The 26,334-nt window shown below is 48.1% G+C and overlaps 1 protein-coding gene across 1 annotated transcript in view; it reads right to left on the bottom strand.

Annotated features, from left to right (window-relative positions):
- The window catches only part of MYO16 (myosin XVI), a 390,818-nt gene that overhangs the window by 21,239 nt on the left and 343,245 nt on the right, over positions 1-26,334 (bottom strand). Inside the window, 1 exon segment of the mRNA XM_070380864.1 lies at positions 9,414-9,572. Coding sequence (XP_070236965.1) covers positions 9,414-9,572 — 159 coding nt within the window.

Consider the following 26,334-nt stretch of genomic DNA (forward strand, 5'->3'; position numbering starts at 1 on the left):
CAGGCTGCAAACCTTCCGGGAGGGGTGGATTTTGAAAGGTGAGGACGGGCTAAGGCAGCAGAACACGAGAGGATTCCGCATTCTGGGGGTGGCCTGCAAGACGGGCAGGGCCGGGGTGGGGACGTTGTGGGGCGGGGGTGGCTCGGGAGTTAAAGGCCCTCCCATCGGTCATTTTCAACCCAACTTCCCAACTACAGTGGGGGAAACAGAATGAAATTAAGTCCCAACTAGAAGTTACTTAATATGACTTCAAAATATCTTCAAATGGAAAGGAGGCGTGGGGCAGGGCTCTCCGAATGCCTGAGGAGCCTGCTGCCCTTACAAGACTACCTTCTGCTGCTCAGAATAGATAATTGCACAATATTCCAGATTGTCAAGTGAAGGCTTGCTTCTCAGGACAGGTAGGCTCTGAATCAGAAAGCAGCATGAGTTCCAGAGAATCTATACAATTCTCACAAACAAGGTGATGTTGTAAAACCCATAGTCGAGTACATTCCACGGATCCCAACCAAAGGCTCCATCCCCAGTGGTCTGGATCTATTCTTGAGTATAAGAGAGAAAGCCTTTCTCCGAGGTTCCCAGAGCAGTGTGGCTGGGTCCCACTACGGCACTGGGTTCACTGTGGCCTTAGGGTCTATGCACAGAATGCAGGGCTTCCGGTCTTGCAAGTGGTCTCACTCAGTACTGCATCGTCATAGATTATCCTTACAATGTGCTGAGGATAAACACGGCACAGATTTAAAAAGGCAAATCTTCTGAGAGTGGTAAATGTAAAACCAAATGTAAGGACTCTATTCTTTTAATTGCCATTTTTCTCCCCGATGCCCAATGATAAAATCCGTACTCATTCAAGCAGCAGAAAGTGGCCTATCTAGAATTTGTTAGGTCTGTCCCCACAAAATAAACATCTTGAGATTCACAATATTTTGTTTGATATAATGACAATGTTCTAGCACTAAAAACTGTTCTCTAATCTAATGATAAATAACCACAAGTCCAGGGAATAATTAAGTATACGAGAAAAGATCTAAGCCTGTGTTCACATCAGTAAAAGACGGCAATTAAAGTAAGTGATAGCTATAATTACCCACACATAACTATATTTCAGCAAATGAACAAACAGATCATTATTGCTGGGTAGCAGAGGTAGGGTGCAGATCCTGGCATTCAAGAGAAACTGTTTTCCTCGAAAATAACACGATTTCTGATTCAATTAAAATTTCAAGTTATTTTAAGCATTTATTCCCATCTCGTGACTTTATTCAGAAAGCATATTGACTATCTGCTGTTGGTTGTGAATCAGTACTGCTAACCGATTTGGGTTATAATGACCACATTCGTATCATACTTTGTATATATGTAACATACTTAGGCCACGTGATGCGAAGAGCTGACTCATTGGAAAAGACCCTGATGTTGGGAAAGATTGAGGGCAGGAGGAGAAGGAGACGACAGAGGGTGAGATGGTTGGATGGCATCACCGACTCAATGGACATGGGTTTGAGCAAGCTCCGGGAGTTGGTGGACAGGGAAGCCTGGCGTGCTGCAGTCCATGGGGTCGCAAAGAGTCAGACACGACTGAGCGACAGAACAACAGTGTATCACGTGCTGTACACGCACGATACGCAGTCAGTTCTTATCATACTGACTAGAAGGGATTTTCTGACTCTGGCCTCGGCACAGGACTCACGGGTTCCTATGAAACATGTGACGCTGTTCCAATCAGTGAAGGCTGGTACTGCATCGCCAGAGTCTTGTGCCAGATATTTTTATAGTCATGGGAAGGTTTCATGGTGTCAACACAAGTAGGTCAACATAAACACGTCAAGTTGCTTTGAAAGGCTGAAAGCCTAGCTGAAATAACTTTCCTTTTGTGCACATAGCTCTTGAGATTTTCAAGTGATCGTCTACGAATTGCAATACAGACCTGGCGTTATTTTAAAATCTGTTCTCTGTCAGCATTTAAGGGGTAATGTATAAATCTGTGTCCCAGGGTTTGAACATACACTATCAGTTACATACTGAAGTTTAGAACCCCAATATTCCTAAATACCTAATTTTATATGGTTCATTTCAGGCAACATATCCCACAAAAATTTCCATTTGGTCTACAGGAGTTTTGTTTTTGTTCCACCGGTTTTGGGATTTAGTTTGATTTTTAGAATAAGACTCAGAGTTTTTGGTATTTCACGAAGCCATAGTTTTTGGCTTTTGACTCAAAACACAGACAAATTAAATATTCTGTCAGAGGGGCATGCCTATTTTCTTTTTGCTCAGGAAAGAACAGCATCACCCTAGATCAGCTAGGGAGAATGGCAGGGAGTGAAAATTTAGTAAAAATGAAGGGATATATGGTTACCGTTTTAAACATTTGTGTATTCAGCTTTGATCATACAATATATTTTAAATTCCTTATTGGTCTAGCAGCTATCCTTAAATACCCCCAAATTGAAAATACATAGTAAATTATTACCTTCATACTAGATACATGCAGGCTTTGAGAGTTGCTTATCACGAACTTGTTGACTATTGCCATCATGCAAATTCCATTTTTACTATTTTAGAAATATGTAATTTCAATGTAAGGGTATACAATGTTTTTGTTATCCTTTTCTTTTTATAAAGGGTTATCATCAGAGTTTTTAAGCGATGTTTTTGCTCTTTAACTTTTTATGTTGGAGTAAAGCCAATTAACAATGTTGTGATAGCTTCAGGTGAAAACAAAGGGACACAAGGCCACACATATTCATGTATGAGAAAGACTGCATCTCTGTATTTCCATCTAAACACACACACACGTAATTTCAAACATTAACATGAAAAGTTTTACACAATGCCTATTTCCATCAAGTTGGAGTAATCCAACATAAACACCTAATGTTATTTCAAGAGTGGAAAATTGGGAGATAATTCTAATATCCAACAGGTTCAGTTCAGTTCAGTTCAGTCGCTCAGTCGTGTCCGACTCTTTGCGACCCCATGAATCGCAGCATGCTAGGCCTCCCTGTCCATCACCAACTCCCGGAGTTCACTCAGACTCATGTCCATCGAGTCAGTGATGCCATCCAACCATCTCATCCTCTGTCGTCCCCTTCTCCTCCTGCCCCAATCCCTCCCAGCATCAGAGTCTTTTCCAGTGAGTCAACTCTTCGCATGAGGTGGACAAAGTACTGGAGTTTCAGCTTCAGCATGAGTCCTTCCAAAGAACACCCAGGACTGATCTCCTTTAGAATGGACTGGTTGGATCTCCTTGCAGGCCAAGGGACTCTCAAGAGTCTTCTCCAACACCACAGTTCAAAAGCATCAATTCTTCAGAGCTCAGCCTTCTTCACAGCCCAACTCTCACATCCATACATGACCACAGGAAAAACCATAGCCTTGACTAGACGGACCTTTGTTGGCAAAGTAATGTCTCTGGCTTTTGAATATGCTACCTAGGTTGGACATAACTTTCCTTCCAAGGAGTAAGCGTCTTTTAATTTCATGGCTGTAGTCACCATCTGCAGTGATTCTGGAGCCCCCAAAATAAAGTCTAACACTGTTTCCACTGTTTCCCCATCAATTTCCCATGAAGTGATTGGACCAGATGCCATGATCTTCATTTTCTGAATGTTGAGCTTTAAGCCAACTTTTTCACTCTTCTCTTTCACTTTCATCAAGAGGATCTTTAGTTCCTCTTCACTTTCTACCATAAGGGTGGTGTCATCTGCATATCTGAGGTTATTGATATTTCTCCTGGCAATCTTGATTCCAGGTTGTGTTTCTTCCAGTCTAGTGTTTCTCATGATGTACTCTGCATGTAAGTTAAATAAGCAGGGTGACAATATACAGCCTTGACGTACTCCTTTTCCTATTTGGAACCAGTCTGTTGTTCCATGTCCAGTTGTAACTGTTGCTTCCTGACCTGCATACAGATTTCTCAAGAGGTAGATCAGATAGGACTCGCTTATTTAAGTCATGGTAGTTGTATCTGATGAGAAGCTACGCATTGCATACATTAATGACCAGCGGTCAACAACACAGATATGCATTGCTCACCTAGAGACAGACCACCTGAGATCCCTCAGGGAAAAAAGCAGGTGGTTCAAGCCATGGGTAGAGTGTAGCTCAAGCTTTGTTAAAAAAACCAAACATCTTATATAAGCACACAGATACATTTGTATGAAAAAAATACAGAATTCTACAAAGTGGAATATGAGACATGTTTTGGGGATTTTCAGGTAATAAAAGGAATAGTACTTATTGTTTATTCTCTCCTGTATTTTTCAAATTGTCACATAAACATGTAGTTCCTATAACCTGCATAAAATGAAAACACCACGTGAAGAGTAAGAGATTACTTAAGAAGGCTGCTCAAGTCGGAGATAAAACTTAGGAAGACCCGTGCTGCGGGACCCCAGGTGCTGGTGCCGTCTCTGCCTGGTGTTGGCAGTAACACAGTTCTGGGTAACTGCAGGTCCTCTCCCTAGAAATCTTTACGGCTGGTATAAAAATCCTTCCGTGTCTTCCCTGTGTCATTTCCTTACAAGGCACCAGAAAGCCGCCATCCTATGAGTCAGCACTTCCAACCCTTACATGTGATCCCTGCTTAATATTGGGGTTGCGGGTGGCCAGCATTCAGAACCAGCTTGGGGCGTTTTCCACGTGTGTGCCACTGAACCAGTCTTGCTGCTGGGTGCCAACAGAACCTTCCCGCATTACCCTGGGATCCTTCATGCCAAGCTTGAACAAACCCCGCTCCAGTCACCTCCCCACCCCATGACTCCTCCTAAGGAAAGCGAGACTGGTGATGCAAATCGCCTGCTAGATTTTATCCAAGATCCATTTGCCTCCTCCTGCTGGGCAGGTCAGCAATGAGCATCCTTGGGTGAGCAACATTCTCAGATGAAAAACTACACACACCCTATGACCTTACGTGGACCTGGAGGGAAGTCAGAGAAAGCAGGGTAAAGCCAGGGTACCACTATCCTGGCTACCAAACGGCCTTTGGGAAATACCTTCCCACCTTCCTGCTCCCTCATTTTAAAAAATATGGTATTTCATTGTCTTTGAATGTCCACTGATTCTTTGAAGGTAATTTGTCTTTGTATTTTAATCTCTGGCTGCTTTAAAGAATCTGCCTGCAATGCGGGAGACCCGGGTTCAATCCCTGGGTTGGGAAGACCTCCTGGAGAAGGGAAAGGCCTGGAGAATTCCATGGACTATACAGTCCATGGGGTTGCAAAGAGTTCGACACTACTGAGCGAATTTCACTTTCAGTGGCTGCTTTTAAGATTCACACTTGGTTTTACTATGATATGCCCAGGTGTGGTTTTGTTTGTATTTATTCTACTCAGCATTTTATTTATTTTTTAAAAAGTCACACTTACAGACAGAAAGATTCACCTTTATCGTACATGCTGTGCTGTGCTTAGTCGCTCAGTGATATCTGAGTCTTTGCGACCCCATGGACTGTAGCCTGCCAGGTTCCTCTGTCCATGGGATTCTCCAGGTTAGAATACTGGAGTGGGTTGCCATGCCCTCCTCCAGAGGATCTTCCCGACCCAGGGACTGAACCCAGGTCTCCCGCATTGCAGGCAGATTCTTCATCGTCTGAGCCACCGGGGAAGCCTGAATTTATAGGAACACACTCACTCCTGTTTGTTAATATCACATGCCCGTCTGCAGTCTGCTGTGGTCTTAACATCTCTGTCCCCCTAAAATCCATACGTTGGAATTCTAGCCCCAATGTGGTGGCATTGGGGTGTAGAACCTTTGGGGGGTAACCAGGTCCCTGAAGGTCTGTGTCCCCCTAAAACTCACATGTTGAAATTCTAACCCCAAAGTGGTGGTGTTAGGAGGTGGGATCAACCTTTGGGATGATTAGGTCCTGAGGGTGGAGGCCCCACAAATGGGGTTAGTGCCCTTATAAAAGCGGCCCCAGGGAGCTGGCTACCTTCTTCCCTCCACCACTTGGGGACAAGCAAGAAGCCAGCCACCTGCAGCCTACAGGAGGGCTGCCACCCAAACCGGTGCCCTAACCTTGAACTCCAGCCCCCACCACTGCGGCCACGAAGCCACTGCTCCTCACAGACCGGCCGGCCTGGATGTTTCCTTACAGCAGCCCAGCCCAGTCTCCGGCAGCCCACTCATCTCTCACTGTCCCTGTGCCTGCATTTTCCAAAATGTCAAATAAATGGACTCAGAATCTTCGGATGTTTTTTTTTGCAGTGCAAAGCCTTCGTGATGCACACGTTTTTGTCACCTGCAGTAGCGGTTTATCTTTTTTTATTGCAGAGTTCATCCATGCGCTGGGCAGCCTGTGAAGTGGTCCCTGATGGGCCCACCTGGAGGCACTCACCCCTCACAGAACCCCCTTCCATGAGTTGACTGGACGTGTGGCCTAAACCCAACAAGCTGGACGTGGCCGGAGCGCTGGCTGTCTCCTCCAGGAGCAGCCGTGCGGTGAGTGTGGCTTCCACCCCGGGGGCTCTTCCCAGCTTCCTGTGGACAGCTTGCTCTGGGGGAAGCCCCGGCCCTGTCGTGAGGCCTCCCTTGTGGAGATGCTTGAGCAAGTGATACTGAAGCTGGGCCATCTCTCCAGCTAGCCTCAAGAAGCCTGCAGTTCCAGCTGATGGCTGATCACTTCCCGTGAGAGACCCTGAACCCAAGGCACTCAGCTCAGCCACACCCAGATTCCTGACCTGCAGAGACTACAAACAGCCGCCTCTGCATTCTGGGGTGGAGGGTAATTGTTACAGGGCAGTAGATATCGAATACTGTCCAGTCACCAGCTGAAGGGCACTTCATTTCCAGTTTTTGTTGTTGTTCAGTCGCTCTGTTGTGTCCGATTATTTGTGACCCATGGACTGCAAAATGCAGGCTCCTTTATCCTCTACTATCTCCCGGAGCTTGCTCACACTCATGTCCATCCAGTGGGTGATGCCATCCACCCATCTCATCCTCTGTTGCCCCCTTCTCCTCCCGCCTTCAATCTGTCCCAGCATCAGGTTCTTTTCCAGCTCTTCGCATCAGGTGGCCAGAGTACTGGAGCTTCAGCTTCAGCATCAGGCCTTCCGATGAATATCAGGGTTGATTTCCTCTAGGATTTCCAGTTTTAGGTGACTGTGAGTGTGAGCGGGATTTGCATTTGCGTACAGGTGTTCCTGTGGACGCTGTTTGCGCTTCTCTTCTGTAAGCACCTCAGGGCGGGGCCGCTGGGTTCCATGGAAGGCGCGTGTTTATAAGAAACTGCCAACTTAAGCCAGTTGCTTAGTGTTTGACTCAGTGTTGGAAAATCCTCTCCAGTTTCTCACAAAATCGTGTCTCTCCCCCATGGACTCTGTCTTCTTTCCATCTAGGATTCCATGACCCTTCTCGCCATATCCTTTATGTCTTTAAATCAATTTCTGAAATTTCCACTCTGCTTCTTTGTGCTTCATTCTGGATATTTTCTGATTTATCTTCCTCTTCCCTAGGATTTTTTTTTTTTTAATGGCTGTGTCTAATTAACTTTAAGCTCATCCTCTATTGTACTTAATTTTATGACTGTATTCTTCAATCTCAGAATTTCCATTTGATATGTTTTTATGGTTTCTGATTTCTGCTGAGATTTTCATTCTTTTATCTCCGTAGGCAAAGTAAACATACTTACTTCAAAGCATGGGCCTCTGAACTCCAGTCTTCTGAGGCCCTGTGGATACGCTGCTATTTCTGCTCGCAATTTTTCATCTTACTTTGTGTCCTCGTCTGCCTGTTTCCTTTGGACAACGCGTTGAACTCTGTATTTGAAAAGTGGTTTGTAAGGACATCCTGAAGCTAAGGATGATGTCACTGTCCTTCGAGGTAGATCTGTGCCCTCTTCTCCTCCGGGTGCCTGTGGCCTCTGTCATCCTGAAGGACCTCAGTCCGGCCCCAGGAACTGAGACAATTCACAGCGGAGCTGGGGGCCAACAAGCTCTGTGTCTGACTCTTATGGTGGACCCTTCAAGCTCACCTAGGGCTGTGGGAGGTTCTAGACACAGCCTGTCCTCACAGACCTAGGAGACAGCACAGCGTCCCAGCTGCCTCCAGTGGACTGGTGAGCACCTCTGATGTCCTTCAGAGAAAAGCCTAGAATTGAGGCCTTCTGCTTGGCTTTCATTGAAGCCCACACCCATGCCCTCAGGCTCTTTAAGAGAAGGTCGGTCTGAATTTTCTCTTCAGACATTACCTAGAAGCCCTGGGCTGCTTCTAGGGTGGAAGGAATAAGCTGTTTGTCTAAGCCACTGTCAGAGAGCTTTTAGATACTCACAGCCAGGTCAGTTCCTGTAAGACACGTCCACTGACATACCCGCATCGAGTACCTAGACCTTCAATACTACTGTCCTTCACTCTTCTGAGGCATGGAAACAATCAACAGGAACTTTACTCACTGCTTGTAATAACCTATCAGGGAAAAGAATCTAAAAAAGAATATACGTGTGTGTGTGTGTGTGTGTGTGTGTGTGTGTGTGTATCTGAATCACTTTGATGTACATCTGAAATTAACAAACGCTAACAAATCAACTATTGCATACAAAAATTTTTAATTAATTACTTTATTTTAATTGGAGGCTAATTACCTTACAATATTGTAGTGGTTTTTGCCATACATTGACATGAATCAGCCATGGGTATAAATGTGTTCCCCATCCTGAACCCCCTCCCACCTCCCTCCCCATCCCATCCCTCTGGGTCATCCCTGCACACCAGCCCTGAGCGCCCTGTCTCATGCATCGAACCTGGACTGGCGATCTGTTTCACATATGATAATATACATGTTTCAATGCTGTTCTCTCAGATCATTCCACCCTCGCCTTCTCCCACAGAGTCCAAAAGTCTGTTCTTCACATCAGTGTCTCTTTTGCTGTCTTGTATACAGGGTTATCATTACCATCTTTCTAAATTCCATATATATTCGTTAATATACTGTATTGGTGTTTTTCTTTCTGACTTATTTCACTCTGTATAATAGGCTCCACTTTCATCCACCTCATTAGAACTGATTCAAATGCATTATTTTTAGTAGCTGAGTAATATTCCATAGTGTATATGTACCACAGCTTACTTACATACAAATTTTTTTTGAAAAAAGAACTATATTTTTCTTTAAAAATACTATTAGAGCATCATCTACTCTGCTCAGAATAAGTTTCATTTTATACTGGCTTCCACAGACCAAATACTCCACAAAAATCTCTGGGGAAAAAAGTTAGCTAATATTGAATGCAATTTTAATTCTTTAACTTGAAAATAATAAGTTGACAGTATACCCTACAGTGATATTTCATCTTTTATGCCCTTTCCCAGTTTTTAAGCCTACTTCATTTTTTGTTTTAAATTCATTCCCCCTAGAAAGTTGATACAACTTAAAACTTGTATCTATTTACTTCTGAGTTTAAAGAAGTGCTTACCATTTGAGACGGAATTTCCATTTTCAGCAGTCATTGCACTGGAGAGTGAATTAGAAAATTGAATCCCATGGTTATTTGCATTTCTGTCCTGCGTCTCTGATGTAATTTCTGAAGTACCAAAATCATCTCGGCTAGCAAGGTTCATGTTCGTTTCAAAACCTAAAATAAATTGTAGGAAAAAATGATTCTTTCCTGATCAAACGTACCCAATAAGTTGAATCAAATAGTGGAAGGAAATAATAAAACTCAGGAAGTCAAATGTTGATTACATTTGAAATAGTAAATTAATAATCATCCCTAATCAAATTTATGGTCTACAGTATATTCACCAGCCTGCTATACCGCTGTTAAATGCAATGGGCTGCATTGTGACAATGGTGAATTTCATAAATCTGCTATTTTCAAAGTTCTGTAGCATTTCTGATGTCATATGTGTAATTATAGAACTGCGTATCTTGTGAAGGTTATTTCCTGAAAGAAATATGATGATATATTCATGTTTTAGAAGTTTTCTGAGTTTTTAAGTAGAGCTGAGGCAAACTTAACAGGTTTGGGACAAAAAAACCAAAAACTATACTTTTATGGTTACAAAATATGTTATTATCCACTTAGGAATGCGTGCATGCTCAGTCACTAAGTCTTGTCTGACTCTTTGCGACTCCACGGACTGTAGCCCACCAGGCTCCTCTGTCCATGTGATTCTCTAGGCAAGAATACTGGAGTGGGTTGCCATGCCCTCCTCCAGGGGATCTTCCCAACCCAGGGATCAAACCCGCGTCTCCTGCATTGAATGTGGATTCTTTACCTCTGAGCCACCTGGGAGTCCCCACTTAGGAATATTAAGACTTCAAAACCCTACTTCTGCATTCTGTACGTAACAAAGTCACCTAAATGTCAACACGCACGTCCTATATTGAGCTCTCTGAGATGCAGAAACACAGAAACCACTGCCCAAATTAGGCTGAGGAGCCAAAAAAAAAAAAAACAGAGTTCCACCCTGGGGATTCCTGTGTGACATCAGGATTTTCCATGCTGCTTCTGCCCCTTGGCTGCGGGTGCCCAGTAGACTCTTCTGTCTCTTAGGTCCTCATGAAGTTTTAGGCTAAGATGTTGTTCATAAGGATAATAAACGTAATGCACTTTCCTGGATTTTACAGATGGTGAACAGTTCATCTGCTGTGATGCCGAGGGAGGCAGAAGGAAGGCCGAGCTCACCCCCGGGGCTGGGCTGGGCAGAACCCTAGCTCGCCCTCCTGGACGCAGCCTCCCCTGGTTCAGACGTGCACTCAGATAGCACCCAGGCCTGGAGCCCCTACCCAGAGGCCCCACACCGACTCACGCTTCTGGGCCTGGGGTGGCCTCTTCCCAGCTCAGTGCCCGCTCCCCCAACCCAGGGTTCTGCTCAGAGCCCCCTCCCCGTGCCGTGTGGCATCCACTCCATTACGAGTGAGCACGTGCCTGGTGGGCACACACAGGAGTGTGTGCCAGGCTTAGAGAGGCAAGAGGTGGGCAGACAGAAGGAGGGCAAAAAGAGCAATGCTTTGACAACCAGCCAGGAGTGTTTACATTTCCCATTTCCGTGACCCCGGGAGTAGCTCCTGACTCTGCATTTAACACACAAGCGCAAAGAGCACCCCTGGCGGCTCAGAGGTCAGGAATCCGCCTGTCACTGCAGGAGACGCGGGCTTGGTCCCTGATCTGGGGAGATCCCACAGGCCACGGGGCAACTCAGCCTGCGGGCCACAACTATTGAGCCTGTGCTCTAGAGCCTGGGAGCCCCGACTCTTGAAGCCTGCAGGCCGGAGGGGCAACTCCAGCGCGGCCCCACAACGAGAAGCCCCTTTCACTGCAACTGGAGAAAAGTCCGCGCAGCAAGGAAGGCCCAGCACAGCCCAAAATAAATAAATGAATAAAATTATATATAGAGAGAGAAAGTGGAAGTGAAGTCGCTCAGTCTTGTCTGACTCTTTGCGACTCCATGGGATTTCCAGGCAAGAGTACTGGAGTGGGTTGCCATTTCCTTCTCTAGGGGATCTTCCCAACTTAGGAATCCAACATGGGTCTGCGTTACAGGCAGACGCTTTACCATCTGAGCCACCAGGGAAGTGCATGTAGTGAAAAGGCTTTGGCCAGGCCGGCGTGGGAACAATAACGGCCAAGGTCAGGTTTTGGAATCATCACCCTCCTGGCTCATGACAAGCAGAGACCATCCAACAGGCTGGAGCTGAAAGAATTACCTGTTCGATTTGGTCAACTCTATTTTGCCATTTTCAGAAAAATCTTCTGAAAATTAGTAAAACACATTTGGTTTTAAAGCCGTCTCAAGACACACACATTTATCTGCTTCTATTTCTCTGGAAACTATTTGTTTCCACTCTTTAATTCAGCCGTTTATCGTTTATTGAGAGTTTCTCTGCCCAGACTCTCCCCGGGGCTGGGATACCGTGAGGCACAGGCAGGGAGCTGGGAGGTCACCTCCCAGGAATGTGGTCGACAGCCAACAAGCAAAGGATCAGGCCAGCAGGTGATGGACTGCGGTGGGCTCCCAGAGGGGCGCAGTGGGGCAGGGCAGTCCAGGTTCTCAGGCCTTGTGGGTCAGGAAGCCTCCTCCAGGGGTCTTGTTTGGGCTCAGGGCATGAAACAGGGCATTGCCCAAGGTAACAGGGACTCTTCTTAGGTCTGGCAGTTCAGTACTCAATCCTCTGAGACGGTGTGTGGACTCTTGGTAAGAGTGTGTGATGCTAGCATCCCCCAGAATGAGCGGCTAGCTCATAAACAATGGATATATTTAATTTTGGTTGGACCCTCCATTTTTGCCATTAAAAGTTTAAAAAATATTCTTCTAATTCCAATCAGCAGGTTCAACTGCAGCCAAGAAATGTTTTAAAACGTGTCATACAAGTTAGGCTGCGATCCTTACATTATCTACTAAAGTGTTCTTTATGTTTTTATCATAAAAGTGGCTGTTGTTCAGTTGCTAAGTTGCATCCGAATCTGTGACCCCATGGACTGCAGCACGCCAGGCTCCTCTGTCCTTCACTGTCTCCAGGAGTCTGCTCAAATTCATGTCCATTGAGCCGGTGATGCCATCTAACCCCCTCATCCCCTGCCACTCTCTTCTCCTTTTGCCTTCAATCTTTCCCAGCCTCAGGGTCTTTTCCAATGTGTTAACTCTTTGCATCAGGTGGCCAAGGTATTGGAGCTTCAGCTTCAGCGTCAGTCCTTCTAATGAATATTCAGGGTTGACTTTCTTTAGGATTGACTGGTTTGATCTCTGTAAGACCAGATATTTGTGTATTCCAAGGACGGCTCTGAGTTGGAATAAGGGAGTGAGTCCTTCTTAAGACATAAGAATGTGTGCTCACCCTGATGACGATTCTTCACACGGTTCTTACGGTAATCAGCACCTCCTGGGTGTTCATTGCGTGCCAATCTCCTGCTGCGGGCGGGACTTGACTTAATTCTCCCTTTCCTAACAGGGTGGTGGAGTCCTTACTCCCTCGCCTGTTTTCCAGATGATGTCACGAGGCCCAGGGAGGTAAACCCACCTGCGGACGCTTCACAGTGAGTCAGTGTAGCCGCGGGGTTTAGACCGAGGTGTGCAGGGCTCTGCCGTCCACCCACTCTCATTCCTCAGTTTGGCCTCTTACGTCAAGTCTTTCCTCCTTATTTCACCTGCTGATGTAAAGATAAGGCAGTTTCTTTTCTGGGTCTTTCCCACTGTGCCTTGGTGGGAATGAACTGGGAGCCCAGGTTGAAGAGCTGTCCTCTGGCCACTGAAAAGAGAGTTGCCACCTCAATACTGACATCCTCACTTTGGGGTTATGCTTATTCATGAATATCAACCAGGGGAGTCTTGGTTTCTACTTTCTGTGTCAGCTTCTGCCCCTAAGCGCCCTGATTCCACGGTGGATCCAACTGCGTGAGAGTCTGCGTTCCAGCCTGTTCATCTCTCGATTCAGCCTCAGCGAGGGGCAGAGGCAGAGGCTCCGGACAATCTGGTTTTGCTCTCCGCGGTCAGTTTCATGGTGGAACGGCTGCAACATTCGTTGTCAGAGGTACGCCTGTGACCCTGCTTAAGCACTGAAAACATTACAACAGCAAGACAGCAAGAGGACTCTGGCAGGAAGCCTGGAAAAGGCTTAGGTATAAAACCGCAGGTTAGATGCCTACTTTGTGGAAAACTAGAAAAAAAACAATAACATGGAACCAATGAGGCCATCGTTTGTTCATGCCTCCAAGCCGTGGTCCTCAGGGTTTTGAGGGTGAAGAAAAGTCACAGCAAAAGAAAACGTTTGAGATTCTCAACGAATCTAAGCAAACAAGTAGGCAAGTGAGTGCTGGAAAGCCCCACCCAGAGCTTTAAAGGAGTGTCTGGGTCCTGTCTGTGTCCCTGCACCTGGTGAGATCAGTGGTCCGTGTAGCTCAGGGCAGACTTCCGATGGACCGAGCGTTGACACTCGATAATTCGAATCCCTGCGGAATTTTCTTGTAGCCTGTGAACTCGGATTCTCCGTGACCCCACCTGGGGCTGCTCTCAGAGGTCTGCGGAAGATGAATCACGCTGGGATCTGACTCAAAGATAAAATCCTGGCCTTTATATTAAGATACAATGACTGAGCATAAGGAGGCCATGAAGGCACATTCTAGCTGAGTATTAATTGAACAAGAGAATTTGAGCAAATCTCAAAATCGAAATGCAAACAAACAAAAACCCCGTAGTGCAAGGCTAGCTTTTGTACATACATTAGTTATCCTGGGTGGTGTGATGTTTCGGAAGCTGTGACTTTCAGTAAGAGATGACACCGCACCCCCAAACCTCCAGGGGACATGGGACACTGTCTGGAGACATTGGTGGTTGTCACACCAGGGAGGTGGGTGCCCGTGGCATCTAGGAGGGACGTTGCAAACCCGCTCACAATACCCAGGACAGAGCCGGCGTGCAGACCCACCTGGCCCGGAGTCCATGCACCTGGCCACGGAGGGCGGAGGTGGACAAGCCCTGTTTCAAAAGCTGAGTTAGACACGTTCATTTGTACCACTGCGGGAGAGACACAGACGCAGAGAAGGGGCTGTGGGCGCAGCAGGGGAAGCAGAGGGTGGGATGAGCTGAGACTGGGGTTGGTGCATACGCATGACCTTGTGTAAGACAGACAGTGGGGAGCGCCGTATAGACAGGGAGCTCGGCTCGGGGCTCCGTGATGGCCCGGGGTGCCGTATAGGCAGGGAGCTCGGCTCGGGGCTCCGTGATGGCCCGGGGCAGGATGGGGGTGGGAGGGAGGCTCCAGAGGGAGGGGATATATGTGCACATATGTTCGATCCACGCTGCTGTATGGCAGAAACTAACACAACATTGTAAAGCAGCTATACTGGAAAAAAAATGAAAACTTGGAATTAAAAACATAAAGCTAAGGCAGATCCCGCTCTTCCCTACTCGTGTCTCTCTGCCAGTTTCTAATTTTGTTCAGGTCAAAATCCAAAGGCTTCTTGAGGTTGACAGACCGCCCCTCTCTAACCCCAGGATCCCACTCCCTGCTTGTCTTGACCTCATTTCCAACTACTTGCCGGACACCAGCCTCCCCAGCCTCCCCAGCATCTCCACAACCCTCAACTCAGCCTCTGACTCTCCCCCGGGTGGTCTGAGGGGTGGGGCGGGGGCTCTGTACTTTGTTCAGGGCTCGGCTCAAACCACCCCGAGCAGAACAACCTTCCTGACCACCTTCGGAAAAAAACAGCACCTTGTCCTCACCCAGGTCAGTTTCTGTCCTTCTCACCATATTAGAAGGTCCTTCTCACCATATGACATGCTAAGTGTCAACTGTTGGCTTATTTTCCGTCTCTTCCCTCCAGAAAATTGACACCATGAGCTCAAAGGCAATCTTGGTGCCCCCAAGAGTGCCTGCACAGAGTAGATGCTCCACAATATTTGTTGAAAGAAACAGAAAAAAGGATGCATAATGAACGAATGGATACAACAACAGTGTTATACAAAACCCACTTTCTAAAAGAAACCACGCTATGTGTAACTGGAAGAAGAGTTGACAAATTTACGAACTGAAAAACCCGTGTGAATTATTATAGAAAAATCATACATCTCAGCAATTATTTCTCCCCATTCACATGAGATTATTGGAAACATATAAAAGGATTTCTGCTGTTAATGATATGCCTTTTGAGTTTTAATCACTACTTATAAAATTATAAGGTAAGGAAACTTTCACACTCTGTGAGGAAGATGTGCTCTACTCATTCAAAGGGCCAGAGCTGTTTCTTTCCACCTGAGACTGCTAAATTGGACAAGACCTAATAGCCAAAGATGAAAGCAACCCAAGTGCCCACTGATGGATGAATGGATAAGGAAGATGCAGTACGTATCCGCCGTGGAATACTACTCAGCCACGAAAAATGAAATCTTGCCATTACTGACAACACAAACGGAGGCATTGTTTTAAGTGAAATAAGTCAGACAGAGGAAGACGAATTCTGTACGCTTCACTTGTATGTGGAATCTTGAAAACAAAACAAATGAACAAACAACAAAACAGAGTCAGAGATGTAAACAGGTCGTTACCAGAGGGGAGGGTGGAGGCAGATGAGAGAGACAGGAGAGGGAGACTGGGAGGGGCAGGTTCATTACAAAATAACTGGGAGTGAGACAGCGGAGGGAATACAGTCAACAGTGATATCATAGTTTTTAAAAACAGACAAAATCAAAGAGCCAGAGCAGTTTGATTTCTACTAAGAGTGTTAACTTGCAGAAGAAAAGATGTGTGGATGTTAGAAATCTATCCCTGACCGATGGTGGGAGGTTTCACGTTTTCACTATTTTCCAACAATCACCACTGATAATTATGTCGTTATTGTTCCACAAAGGTCCTATATAGTCTTTTAAACAAAAAAACCTCAGTGTTGACTGTGGCCTCTTAGCAGCTGGAGATGGGTAGAGGCGAGTGGACCCCAAGGCTAAAGGAGGAGGCTCCAGACTCCACCCCACTTGAAAAGGCCATTTCTAAGTCAGGCAAAGCACCCAGCTCATGTCTGTGCGCCTGATTGTTTTTTTTTGACAGAATTTCTATAATAACCCTGTTGTAGTAATACCTTTGTTATTTATTTTTTCTTTTCTTTCAACAGATCTTCATCAAGTGTCCACTGTGCACAGGTACTTTTCTAAGCATAGAATAACGAGTATTTTGCTTAGACTGATCTTCTCATGTTAAATAGATGTCCGCTTCACTTCTTAAATTTGGGTCATTTTTACTCTTTTTCTTAAAGAACTTCCTCCTTCCCCCGATTGCATAAGTTTCAATTTATTGAAAATAAGAAAAAAAAAAAAAAGAGTCTGCTGCAGGCATAGAGGACTCTGGCAGTAACTCAGCTGGCCCAATCCTGACCCCTGGGGCCTGCCGCTCCCGAGGGCACGTCACTGAATTAGCAGACGAGGGCGACAGAGCAGCGAAATGCTGGACCTCACTGACACTCTTTGCAAGACTGATGCTGTTTACATGGGTCCTCAGGGCAATGTCCGAGCAGAGAGAGCCCAGCTCCTCACCGGGCACTGACTAGAGTGCAGGTTTACCTGGACGTGGGAGGTGTGAGTTCAACGAGGAGACGGGTCTGTGGCAGGAGAGCAGCCACGTGTTTTTGGTGGGGGAGAAAGTAGAGGGGAGACAGAAGCTAAGGAGAAGAACTTCTCTCGGGGAAGGGAGGTGAAGATTTTCAAGAGGGGAGAGAAGCTTCTTACTAGAGGGGAGACGGCTCCTTGAAGAAGTCTGGGGAGCTAGAGAAACCCCTGAGTACAGTGAGTGGCTGAGAGAACTTCCAAATCCAGAGCTGGAAAGTGAAAAACTGAAAGTCGCTCAGTCTTCTCTCTTTGCAACCCCATGGACTATACAGTCCATGGAATTCTCCAGGCCAGAACACAGGAGTTGGTAGCCTTTCCCTTCTCCAGGGTATCTTTCCAACCCAGGGATGGAACCCAGGTCTCCCACATTGCAGGTGGATTCTTTACCAGCTGAGCCACAGAGGAAGTCCAGATTTGGAAGACAGTGGCTAAGGGCAGGCTGGCCGGTTCGTCCCTAGGGATGCTGAGATGCCCCTGAGCTGGTGGTCGCCTCGGGGGCTTCCTGGGAACTGCCGAGTGGAGAACCCTGAGCCAACCTCTTTCTTCCTCCGCACCGGGAGATTCCTCCAGGGATGGCGTTCAGACACTAAGCTGTATACAGTTCAGACCGCATGCAAAGAGTTAAGCCAAACGGTTTTTCAGAAACATATCTGAAAGAAGTGATTCCTCAAATGTTCCCATCCGAGGAGGGCGGTAAGACACAGTGAATGACGGGGATGTGTGGAACCCACGGATGACCGCAAGAAGGGACTGTCCGACCACGCTGGGGGGACTAGGGATGGATATTCCGGAAGGCTCTCCTTCTCCTGGGCGGAGTTAAGGTTTTGCTGGAGCTTTTTTTGCGTGTGTGTTAAAGCCTTTGACACTTAAAATGCCAACACGAGGGGGAGGGACAGCCGGTGTGCGTCCTAACAGGTTGCCCCTTCTCAGCCTGCTGGGCGGGACTCGACGCAGAAAGTGACAGCTCGGAGCGGCCCGCCTGCTCCCGACCAGCCGGGACGCAGCAGCGGGGAAGGCCACGCGGAGAGGGAGGTCGGGCAAACGCCCGGGCCTGCGCAGGAGAGACGGGGCTGCGGCGGGCGCGGGAGCCCCGCAGGGCGGGCACGGGGTGGGGTACCGCGGGGTACCACCGGGTACCGAAGCAGGGGCGGGGTGTGGTGAGGAGGAGGGCAAGGGAAGGCCGAACGCGGAGTACAGGGCGAGACCCTCGAGGGCCCGGCCCCAGCTCGGCCCGTCCGGGTGACGGTGAGACGGGAAGGGCGCTGCGTTATCAGCCCGGCACCAGATGTGGACGGCTGACCAGCTTCAAGGAGGGCTTAGGAACGGAAAAGCAGTGAAAACTGAGTCTCGGGCAGCGGCAGGACGAATGGAAGTCGGGGGTTAGGTAAGTTACGGATCCCTGTGAGCCCAGGGCTGGGGGTAAGTCAGGACCATCGACGAGCAGAAGTCTGGGGCCACGAACGTGGACTCTGGAGTGACAGCCACCTGTTGTCGTTACTGTTGTTTAGTCGCTAAGTCGTGTCTGACTCTTTGCAACCCCATGGACTGTAGCCCACCAGGCTCCTCTATCCAAGGGATTTCCCAGGCAAGAATCGTGGAGCGGATTTCCATTTCCTTCTCCTGGGGATCTTCCCGACCCTGGGATCGAACCTGCATCCCTTGCATCTCCTGCATTGGCAGGCAGATTCTTTATCGCTGGGCCACCTGGGAAGCCCTCGGGGGTTGTTAAAGCGAGTGGTGATGATTTGGACAAGAGCATTTACTAGGACTGCAAACTGAATGTCTGGGGGGAGACTTAAAAATCCCTCGGGAGGGAGAATTTCTTCCAGGAAAAGCGACATTCCTATAAGGAGGCAAAAGGCAGAGCACTCGTGGCGATGGATACAAACGGACTGCTGGAGACTCGCGGCCGGGGGGGGGGAGCACACGGGCGGGGGCGGGGCAGCTGGCGGGGCGGGGGCTGATGGTACCAAATGCCGAAGAAAGGTCAGGGGGACGAGGAGGGGCTGAGCGAGGGAGGCTGTCTTTAAGAAGACCGCTCAACACATGGCTTCTCTCTTAGGTACCTGAACTTGAGGTAGTTTTAGGGTGTGTGTTGGAAACGGATGAGACTACAATCCAGGTTGCAGTAACGCAAGAGCACAACAAATTACAGCTGTTGGATTTAATGCAGAGTGCGCTCTGTAAGGCATAAAAAATGTGAGAATACATTTGAGACTCATTACTTATGCTGGCTATCGTTCATTTTGCAACTCTATAGGAAAATTCCTCTGCACAAAGGCTACTGCATGCAAGAATGCGTTTGTTTTTATCCTATCTGGCGCTAAGGAAAAGCACGCAGGCTGAGAGGGAGCCAGGCATGAACCCACTGCTTCTCAGGCTCTCGGTTCTGGAATTCAGAAGTCGCGGCTCGCAGTCTCTGCCGATGGGCACCGTGGACGATGTGTCACGGCAGGTAAGCAGGGCCCCTCAGACCCCAAATCAGCCTCCGGCTTGTGTTAAACCAAATCTCTTCACTACTTTAGGGGGCTTCCCTGGTGGCTCAGATGGCAGAGAGTCCACCTGCAATGCAGAAGACCCAGGTTTGATTCCTGGATCCAGAAGATTCCCCGGAGAAGGGAATGGCAACCCACTCCAGTATTCTAGCCTGGAGAATCGCATGGACGGAGGAGCCTGGCAGACTACAGCTCATGCGGGGACAGAGGCTTGGACACAACTGAGAGACTAACTTGATTCAGTACTTTGTGTTTCAAGGAACAACGCCTGAAGTCTTACGTTATTGCACACGAGTAAAAGGCACACATAGGGACCCAGAAATCACTCCGCAGTCCCCCCTGCCCTCTTCCATAACAGGCTTCTAGGATGTGAATTAGACTGTTTTCTTGCCCATGATAGTATAATCCAGACATTTGGCATCTTGTCTCAGAGAAAGACAAATGCCAAGTGTCGGGATTCACCCAGACCCAGTGGCTGGTCCTAAACTCAAACACGAAGAGAGATTTCCCACGTAGGTCTACATAAGGAGACGTCACGTGTGAGCAGAGGGCACGTTTTCAGGGAGATGCCATCAGGAGGACACACGCTGCAGGGGTGTGTCTTCAGTGGCATGCTTCTAAATGACCCTCAGCCCCAGGATCAGACTTAATCACCACTTTGCTAAGACACAGGAGTGAGTCAAGAGACAGTGTCCGTGTCTGCTGTGATGGGGAAGGGGGACCACGTGAGGTCCGTGCGATGGGTCATGCAGCAGGCACATTGCACGCACGGTCATATCTCTACAGGAGCTGATTACTCAGGAAGCAGAAAAACACAACACTGGGATGGACGAGGACGAGGATGGGCAGCTTGAGCAAACGGAACTACCAGACCTGCTTATACCCTGAGAGGCCAGAGTCGGCCCTGGCACTCCCTTATGAAACCACCACCCTTGAGTAGATCAAAACTGCTCTTGAACTCGGTGCTGACCATTCTTCTGCAGCAGAAAGTGCCATCAAGGCTCATGCTCGGGGTTAAGTTGAGTGGAAAGAAAGGGCTTCCTTGGCCACCCTGCCTGCCCCTGCCAGCTCCCGCCACCCACTCCCCTGCCAAGTCTTGGGGAGATGGTTTGTGCTAAAAACACCAACCGAAGCAGGAAGCAGAGTGATATCTTCAACAACATATGTGCTGAGCAGGGCAAGAATGTACCCATAGTAAAGCTAAAAAATGACTGTCAGTATAAATAAGGTTTGCAGAACCCAAAAAGGCACAGAAATTTATGTGGTGCCAGTTTTCTTTCCAGGTTGACCAGCTGGCTCTTTTTGGGTCCATCTCCTCTGTCCGCGCCATAACTAGAAGAGGCCTGGCCACTATTCCGTTCCTTGGAGCTCGTCTTCCCTGTAAGTAGCGAGCGTTGCTGTTGTTTGGTCGCTCAGTCATGTCCAACTCTTTTTGACCCCAGGGACTGTAGCCCACCAGGCTCCCTTGTCCATGGGATTTCCCAGGCAAGAATACTGAAGTGGGTAGCCATTCTCTTCTCTAGGGAATCTTTCCGACTCAGGGGTTGACCCTGAGTCTCCTGCATTGGCAGGCAGGTTCTTTACGACTGAGCCACATGGGAAGCCCGTAAGTAGCTGAATATGTAACATTTAAACAAGCTGGCCTGGCCTGGAGACCCATTCCTAAAGCGTCTAACCTCAGAGGTCACACGGGCATTTGCATACCCAGTGTTTCTACACTTCCTCAGCGCCAGGTGGTGATGCAAACCCAGGAGGTCGAGAACACCGCACCTGCGCAGCTGCCGGGGGTGGGCAGTGCGTGCCCCCCGCTGTGTGTGCTCGCTCCAGAACCAAAGGCAGAGGGGGGTTATTCCTGCTCTTCTCCTGGGAGTGCTCAGTATTCGTGACATGTGCATGGTGTCACAGTGATGGGAGGCCAATAACACCACTGGAAAAAAAGAGGAGACTGCCCCCGGGACAGCTCCATCTTCAGCTCCCACATCCTTTCCCAGGAGAACCACCGAGGCCCAGGGTCAGCAGACCCCTTCCGATGAAGAACCGCTTATTTACTTATGTTTTCATTTCCATGAGAACTGTATTGACTCTATTTTGTCTCTTGGTATTTAACCAACTTTATATACGGCTCATAATAGAGCCTCACTTGGATTTCTAAGAGATAAATTGCTTTAAGAATAACTATTTGGTTCTTCACCTAGCTTCCCTGGTGGCTTAGACGGTAGAGAATCTGCCTGCAAGGCAGGAGACCCAAGTTCAATCCTTGGGTTGGGAAGAGCCCCTGGAGAAGGGAATGGCAACCTACTGCAGTATCCTTGCCTGGAGAATCCCATGGACAGAGGAGCCTGGTGGGCTACAGCCCAGGGGGTTGGAAAGAATTAGACATGACTGAGCCACTAACACTGTTCACATTCTTTACTTCAGTCCTCGAGAAAAATATAATCTACGTTTGTTCCACATCAGGGACGTCAGAAGAATGCTCATGTCCGTTTTCTAGTGTCTTCTGGCCAGCCCCCGCCCCACCACGTGAACCTCGGCACAACCGGACGTATGGCTGAATCACTTAAACGTCATACGAGACGGTCAAACTCTCATTTTTGGCGTTCACCTCACTGGTGTGGTTCCACCTGAGTCAGAGAGCCAATGAAATCAATGCAAGTGAAAACCCAAACAGCAGTGGTATATGTTGAATCTTTTCAAAATCCTCGTTCAGAACTAATTATGAAATTTATCCACCCAAGGTATTTAAAGGGACTTCTCTATTGGCATAATCAGTAAAGAATCTTCCTGCGATGCAGGAGACCTGGGTTCGATCCCTGGGTTGGGAAGATCCCCTGGAGAAGGAAATGGCAACCCACTCCAGTATTCTTGTCTGGAGAATCCCATGGACAGAGGAGCCTGGCAGGCTATAGTCCATGGGGTCACAGAGCGTCAGACACGGCTGAATGACACACACACACACAAGCTATTAAAGGGCCCCAAGGGCACAGATCAGGGCCAGTGGGAACAGGCAGAAGCCATGCACCTTGAGCCTCTGCCTGAGTCTGCATTTCAGGGATGCAGGCCTGGGGTGGGAAGTCCCAGGAGCTGGGGGGTGTGCACTTGGGAGCCCTGGGGGGCTCAGGATGGCAGCAGTCCCCCTGCTACAGATGTGTGCCCACAGTTTCACAGCCTGGAGGTGCCGTGCACGTGTGTGGATCAGCCCCACTGCCCACACCAGTGGCTGCTGCCCAGCAGCTCTGAGGCCTTACATAACAGATTAAAAATATCTACACAGACTTAAAAGTCTTGTCACAAGTCTCCTCAAGCCACGTGGCCAGTCTCTCTGATGGCTCCTGTGGCTGCATCCTTTATGGAGGGGGGCTGGCCAGCCTCCCTGACTCTGCGTGCCTCCCGAGCCTCCAGGCCTGGGACTGAAGGTCCCCGAGCTGTCACTCAGGAAGGATGAGTCACGGGGACTCTGCAGGGGCAGGCTGAGCCGGTCGCCAGTGGCCCTCATTTCCCCTGGAACAATCAGGAGAAAGCCCCTCGGAGCCAGTCAGGAGGTGGGGCCCCCTCCTTGTATGCCCAGCACCCGGCATCTCTCACCGTCACTTTGAAGCTGTATGTTTACACAGAAATGAACACAGAAGAAGCCTTTTGGCACCCCTGCTGCAGCTCCTCCAAGCATTACGTGGTGATGCCATCACGCCCCTGGATAAGCCCTCCTCCTTAGGGTTGTAAGATGCCCCAGTCTCAGCCTGAAGTAGGGTACCCCCTCTTTCTCTAGCTGCTTTGGCCTCATCCACCCCCCTTTCCTCCAAAGGAATCCTACCTTCATTTGGATCGGTTTCAAAGGACATATGTATGGGTTGAAAAAAATCAATTTAGTGCGTCATGATAAGCATTGAACAGTCAAAGAGAGTAGAATGAATCGAATAAAAATGCAGCATTTCTCAAGCATTAGGGGTAAGCTGTTTGAGAAACCCAAACAGTGTCTTCACCGACAACGTTTCTCGCTGTCCAGGGACCTTGTGAGCTGCTTGCGAGCCGATTCCATATTTTACTTTTAAACTCATATGGCTTAGGACAATACTCTGTACAAAACGCATCCTCAATGCATATTTCAAATGAATGAATGAAGCCTGTCCCTTTTATTTATGATTTGTCCCCCCAACCCTCTTTGAAAACTTGACGCGAGTAGCAGACAGCAACACAAAACGTGGCTGCTCATCAAATGGTTTTGCTTGAAGTTAACCTCTGATGTTTTCAATCCTGAAAAGAACTACGTGTCTCAGGGGCGACGTCACAGATTGGTTGTATTATCTGGAAAATGGAACCTTTTCCCTAAAGTCATTACAAAGGGTCCCAGTGATGGATTCCACCCCTGCAGCAATGGAAACGCTTTCTGGTTAGCAGCTGGACCACATCAGTGGGCTGTCTAATGAGCATCAGATTAAAGAGACATTTGTATAATCCCCCATCACCATACAGAAGCCCAGTGCCTTTGCCCCGCGTGGCTGTCCCAGCTGCAGAAATTAGACGAGATTTCCAGGCTGAGTAAGGGAATAGAGATTCCCCTCTCAGCTGTGACTACATCAGTGAAATGAATGCCAGCAACTGGAGTCTGACTGTCTCATTTGACATGTAAATGATTCAGTCGCATCTCTGGTTGTGCTAAGGCTCACACGGTGGGGCAGGGGGTGGCCAGAAGGCACTAGAAAGCATCTTACAACAGGAGCACAAGCTGGTGTCTGAGATGGAGCAAAGGATTACATTGTTCTTAAGGACCGAAGTAGTTCTGAGCACAATTTTCTATTAAAACTCCAAGAGAGATTCCATCACGAGCTATATATAAAGGTGGTTAAATACCGAGGACAGCAAGATCCAACCAGTCCATCCTAAAGGAAATCAACTCTGAATATTCACAGGAAGGACTGATGCTGAAGCTGAAACCCCAGTACTTAGGCCACATGATGCGAACAACTGACTATTGGAAAAGACCCTGATGCTGGGAAAGATTGAGGGCAGGAGGAGAAGGGGACGACAGAGGATGAGATGGCTGGATGGCATCAGTGACTCAATGGATGTGAGTTTGAGTAAACTCTGGGAGCCAGTGAAGGATAGGGAAGCCTGGCGTGCTGCAGTTCATAGGGTTGCAAGAGCTGGACACGACTTAGTGAGTAAACAACAGATATCAAAAGACAAAATAAACTCAATACAATTCTCATGAAAATAAACAAAAACAAAAAACTCTTTAGCTCTACAGAATCTATTGCTGGGCACTGGTTATTTATTTGAAAACAGATATGTGAACTGTGAAAAGTATTGCCAGGCTGGTTGGTTAGTTGCTCAGTCGTGTCCGACTCTTCAGCGACCACATGGACTGCAGCCCGCCAGGCTCCTCTGTCCAGGGAATTCTCCAGGTAAGAATCCTGGAGAGCACGTCATTTCCCCCTCCAGGGGGTCTTCCTGACCTAAGGGACTGGAATCGGCTCTCCTGCACTGGCAGGCAGGCTCTTTACTGATGAGCCACCTGGGAAGTTGGCGTGCTTTGATCTTCTGTGCTTGGTGTGTGCCCCTTTCTGCTCCTAAACCAGCCTGACCCCATCCAGGTGAGCTCACCTGGGAACTGGAACTAACTCCAACAAGCAGACGTGACTTCAGGAGTGATTTAAGGGCTTTGAGCTTTGGTTTGTGTTTCAGTAACATGGACACACCTGCATAGGGGCAGTGTCCACCCGCCGCTCTGTCCAAGTCCTCTGTCTCCTACTTACTCCTTCCTGGGTCTTTCCATTTCCAAAGAGAATAATAAAACCAAGATGGAAAACACGCCGATCTGCTTGGGAATCACCCTGCTGCGCCCACAGTGTACACGCCAGTCCCTCCGTTCTTTAAAGTGGACATTTTTGGGGAAGAGTGTGTTTGATTTTGAGCCAGAGTCTGGGGTGTGAAGAAACTCTTTTGCAGGTTCTGCAGGACTTTGGGTGATGCACACATTTGCAGGTATCGTACCCTGAGTGTTCCACTGTAAACGTGTGTCAGCTCAGATCTAGCTCACATCTGCCGTGGTTCAGTTCAGTCGCTCAGTCGTGTCTGACTTTTTGTGACCCCGTGGACTGCAGCACACCAAGCCTCCCTGTCCATCACCAATTCCATCACCAGTTTCAGTAAACTCATGTTTATTGAATCGGTGATGCCATCCAACCATCTCATCCTCTGTTGTCCCCTTCTCCTCCTGCCCTCAATCTTTCCCAGCTCAGGGTCTTTTCCAATGAGTCAGCTCTTCGCATCAGGTGGCCAAAGGATTGGAGTTTCAGCCTCAGCATCAGTCCTTCCAATGAATATTCCGGACTGATCTCCTTTAGGACTGACTGGTTGGATCTCCTTGCAGTCCAAGGGACGCTCAAGAGTCTTCTCCAACACCACAGTTCAAAAGTAGCAGTTCTTCAGCACTCAGCTTTCTTTATAGTCCAACTCTCACAGCCGTGGTTTGGTTCCTGCATATTTTAAGACTGAGTCATATGTGTGGGGAGGAAAGTGAGATTGTCACTGGTCGGTTTCTTACAATTAACATGTATCAGCTGCATGTAAAATTGCAACGCCCAGTAACTGCCAGTGTACTACGTCTAAGGACGAGCATTACAGACTTCAAGAAGAAATTGGAAAAAGGGAGACGTGAAAACCAGGGCAGCAAAAGGCCCAAGAAGCTTCACACACAGCAGGTGTGAGGTGGCTGCTGACTCACAGGGTGCAGGGCTGGCGCAAATGATGCTGAATGTAGCGAGCTCTCAGGTGGTGTGGAAGTTTCTAGGTTAATCTGAGAATTAAT

Source organism: Bos mutus, chromosome 12 (genome assembly GCF_027580195.1).
Source record: "Bos mutus isolate GX-2022 chromosome 12, NWIPB_WYAK_1.1, whole genome shotgun sequence".
Classification (NCBI taxonomy): domain Eukaryota; kingdom Metazoa; phylum Chordata; class Mammalia; order Artiodactyla; family Bovidae; genus Bos; species Bos mutus.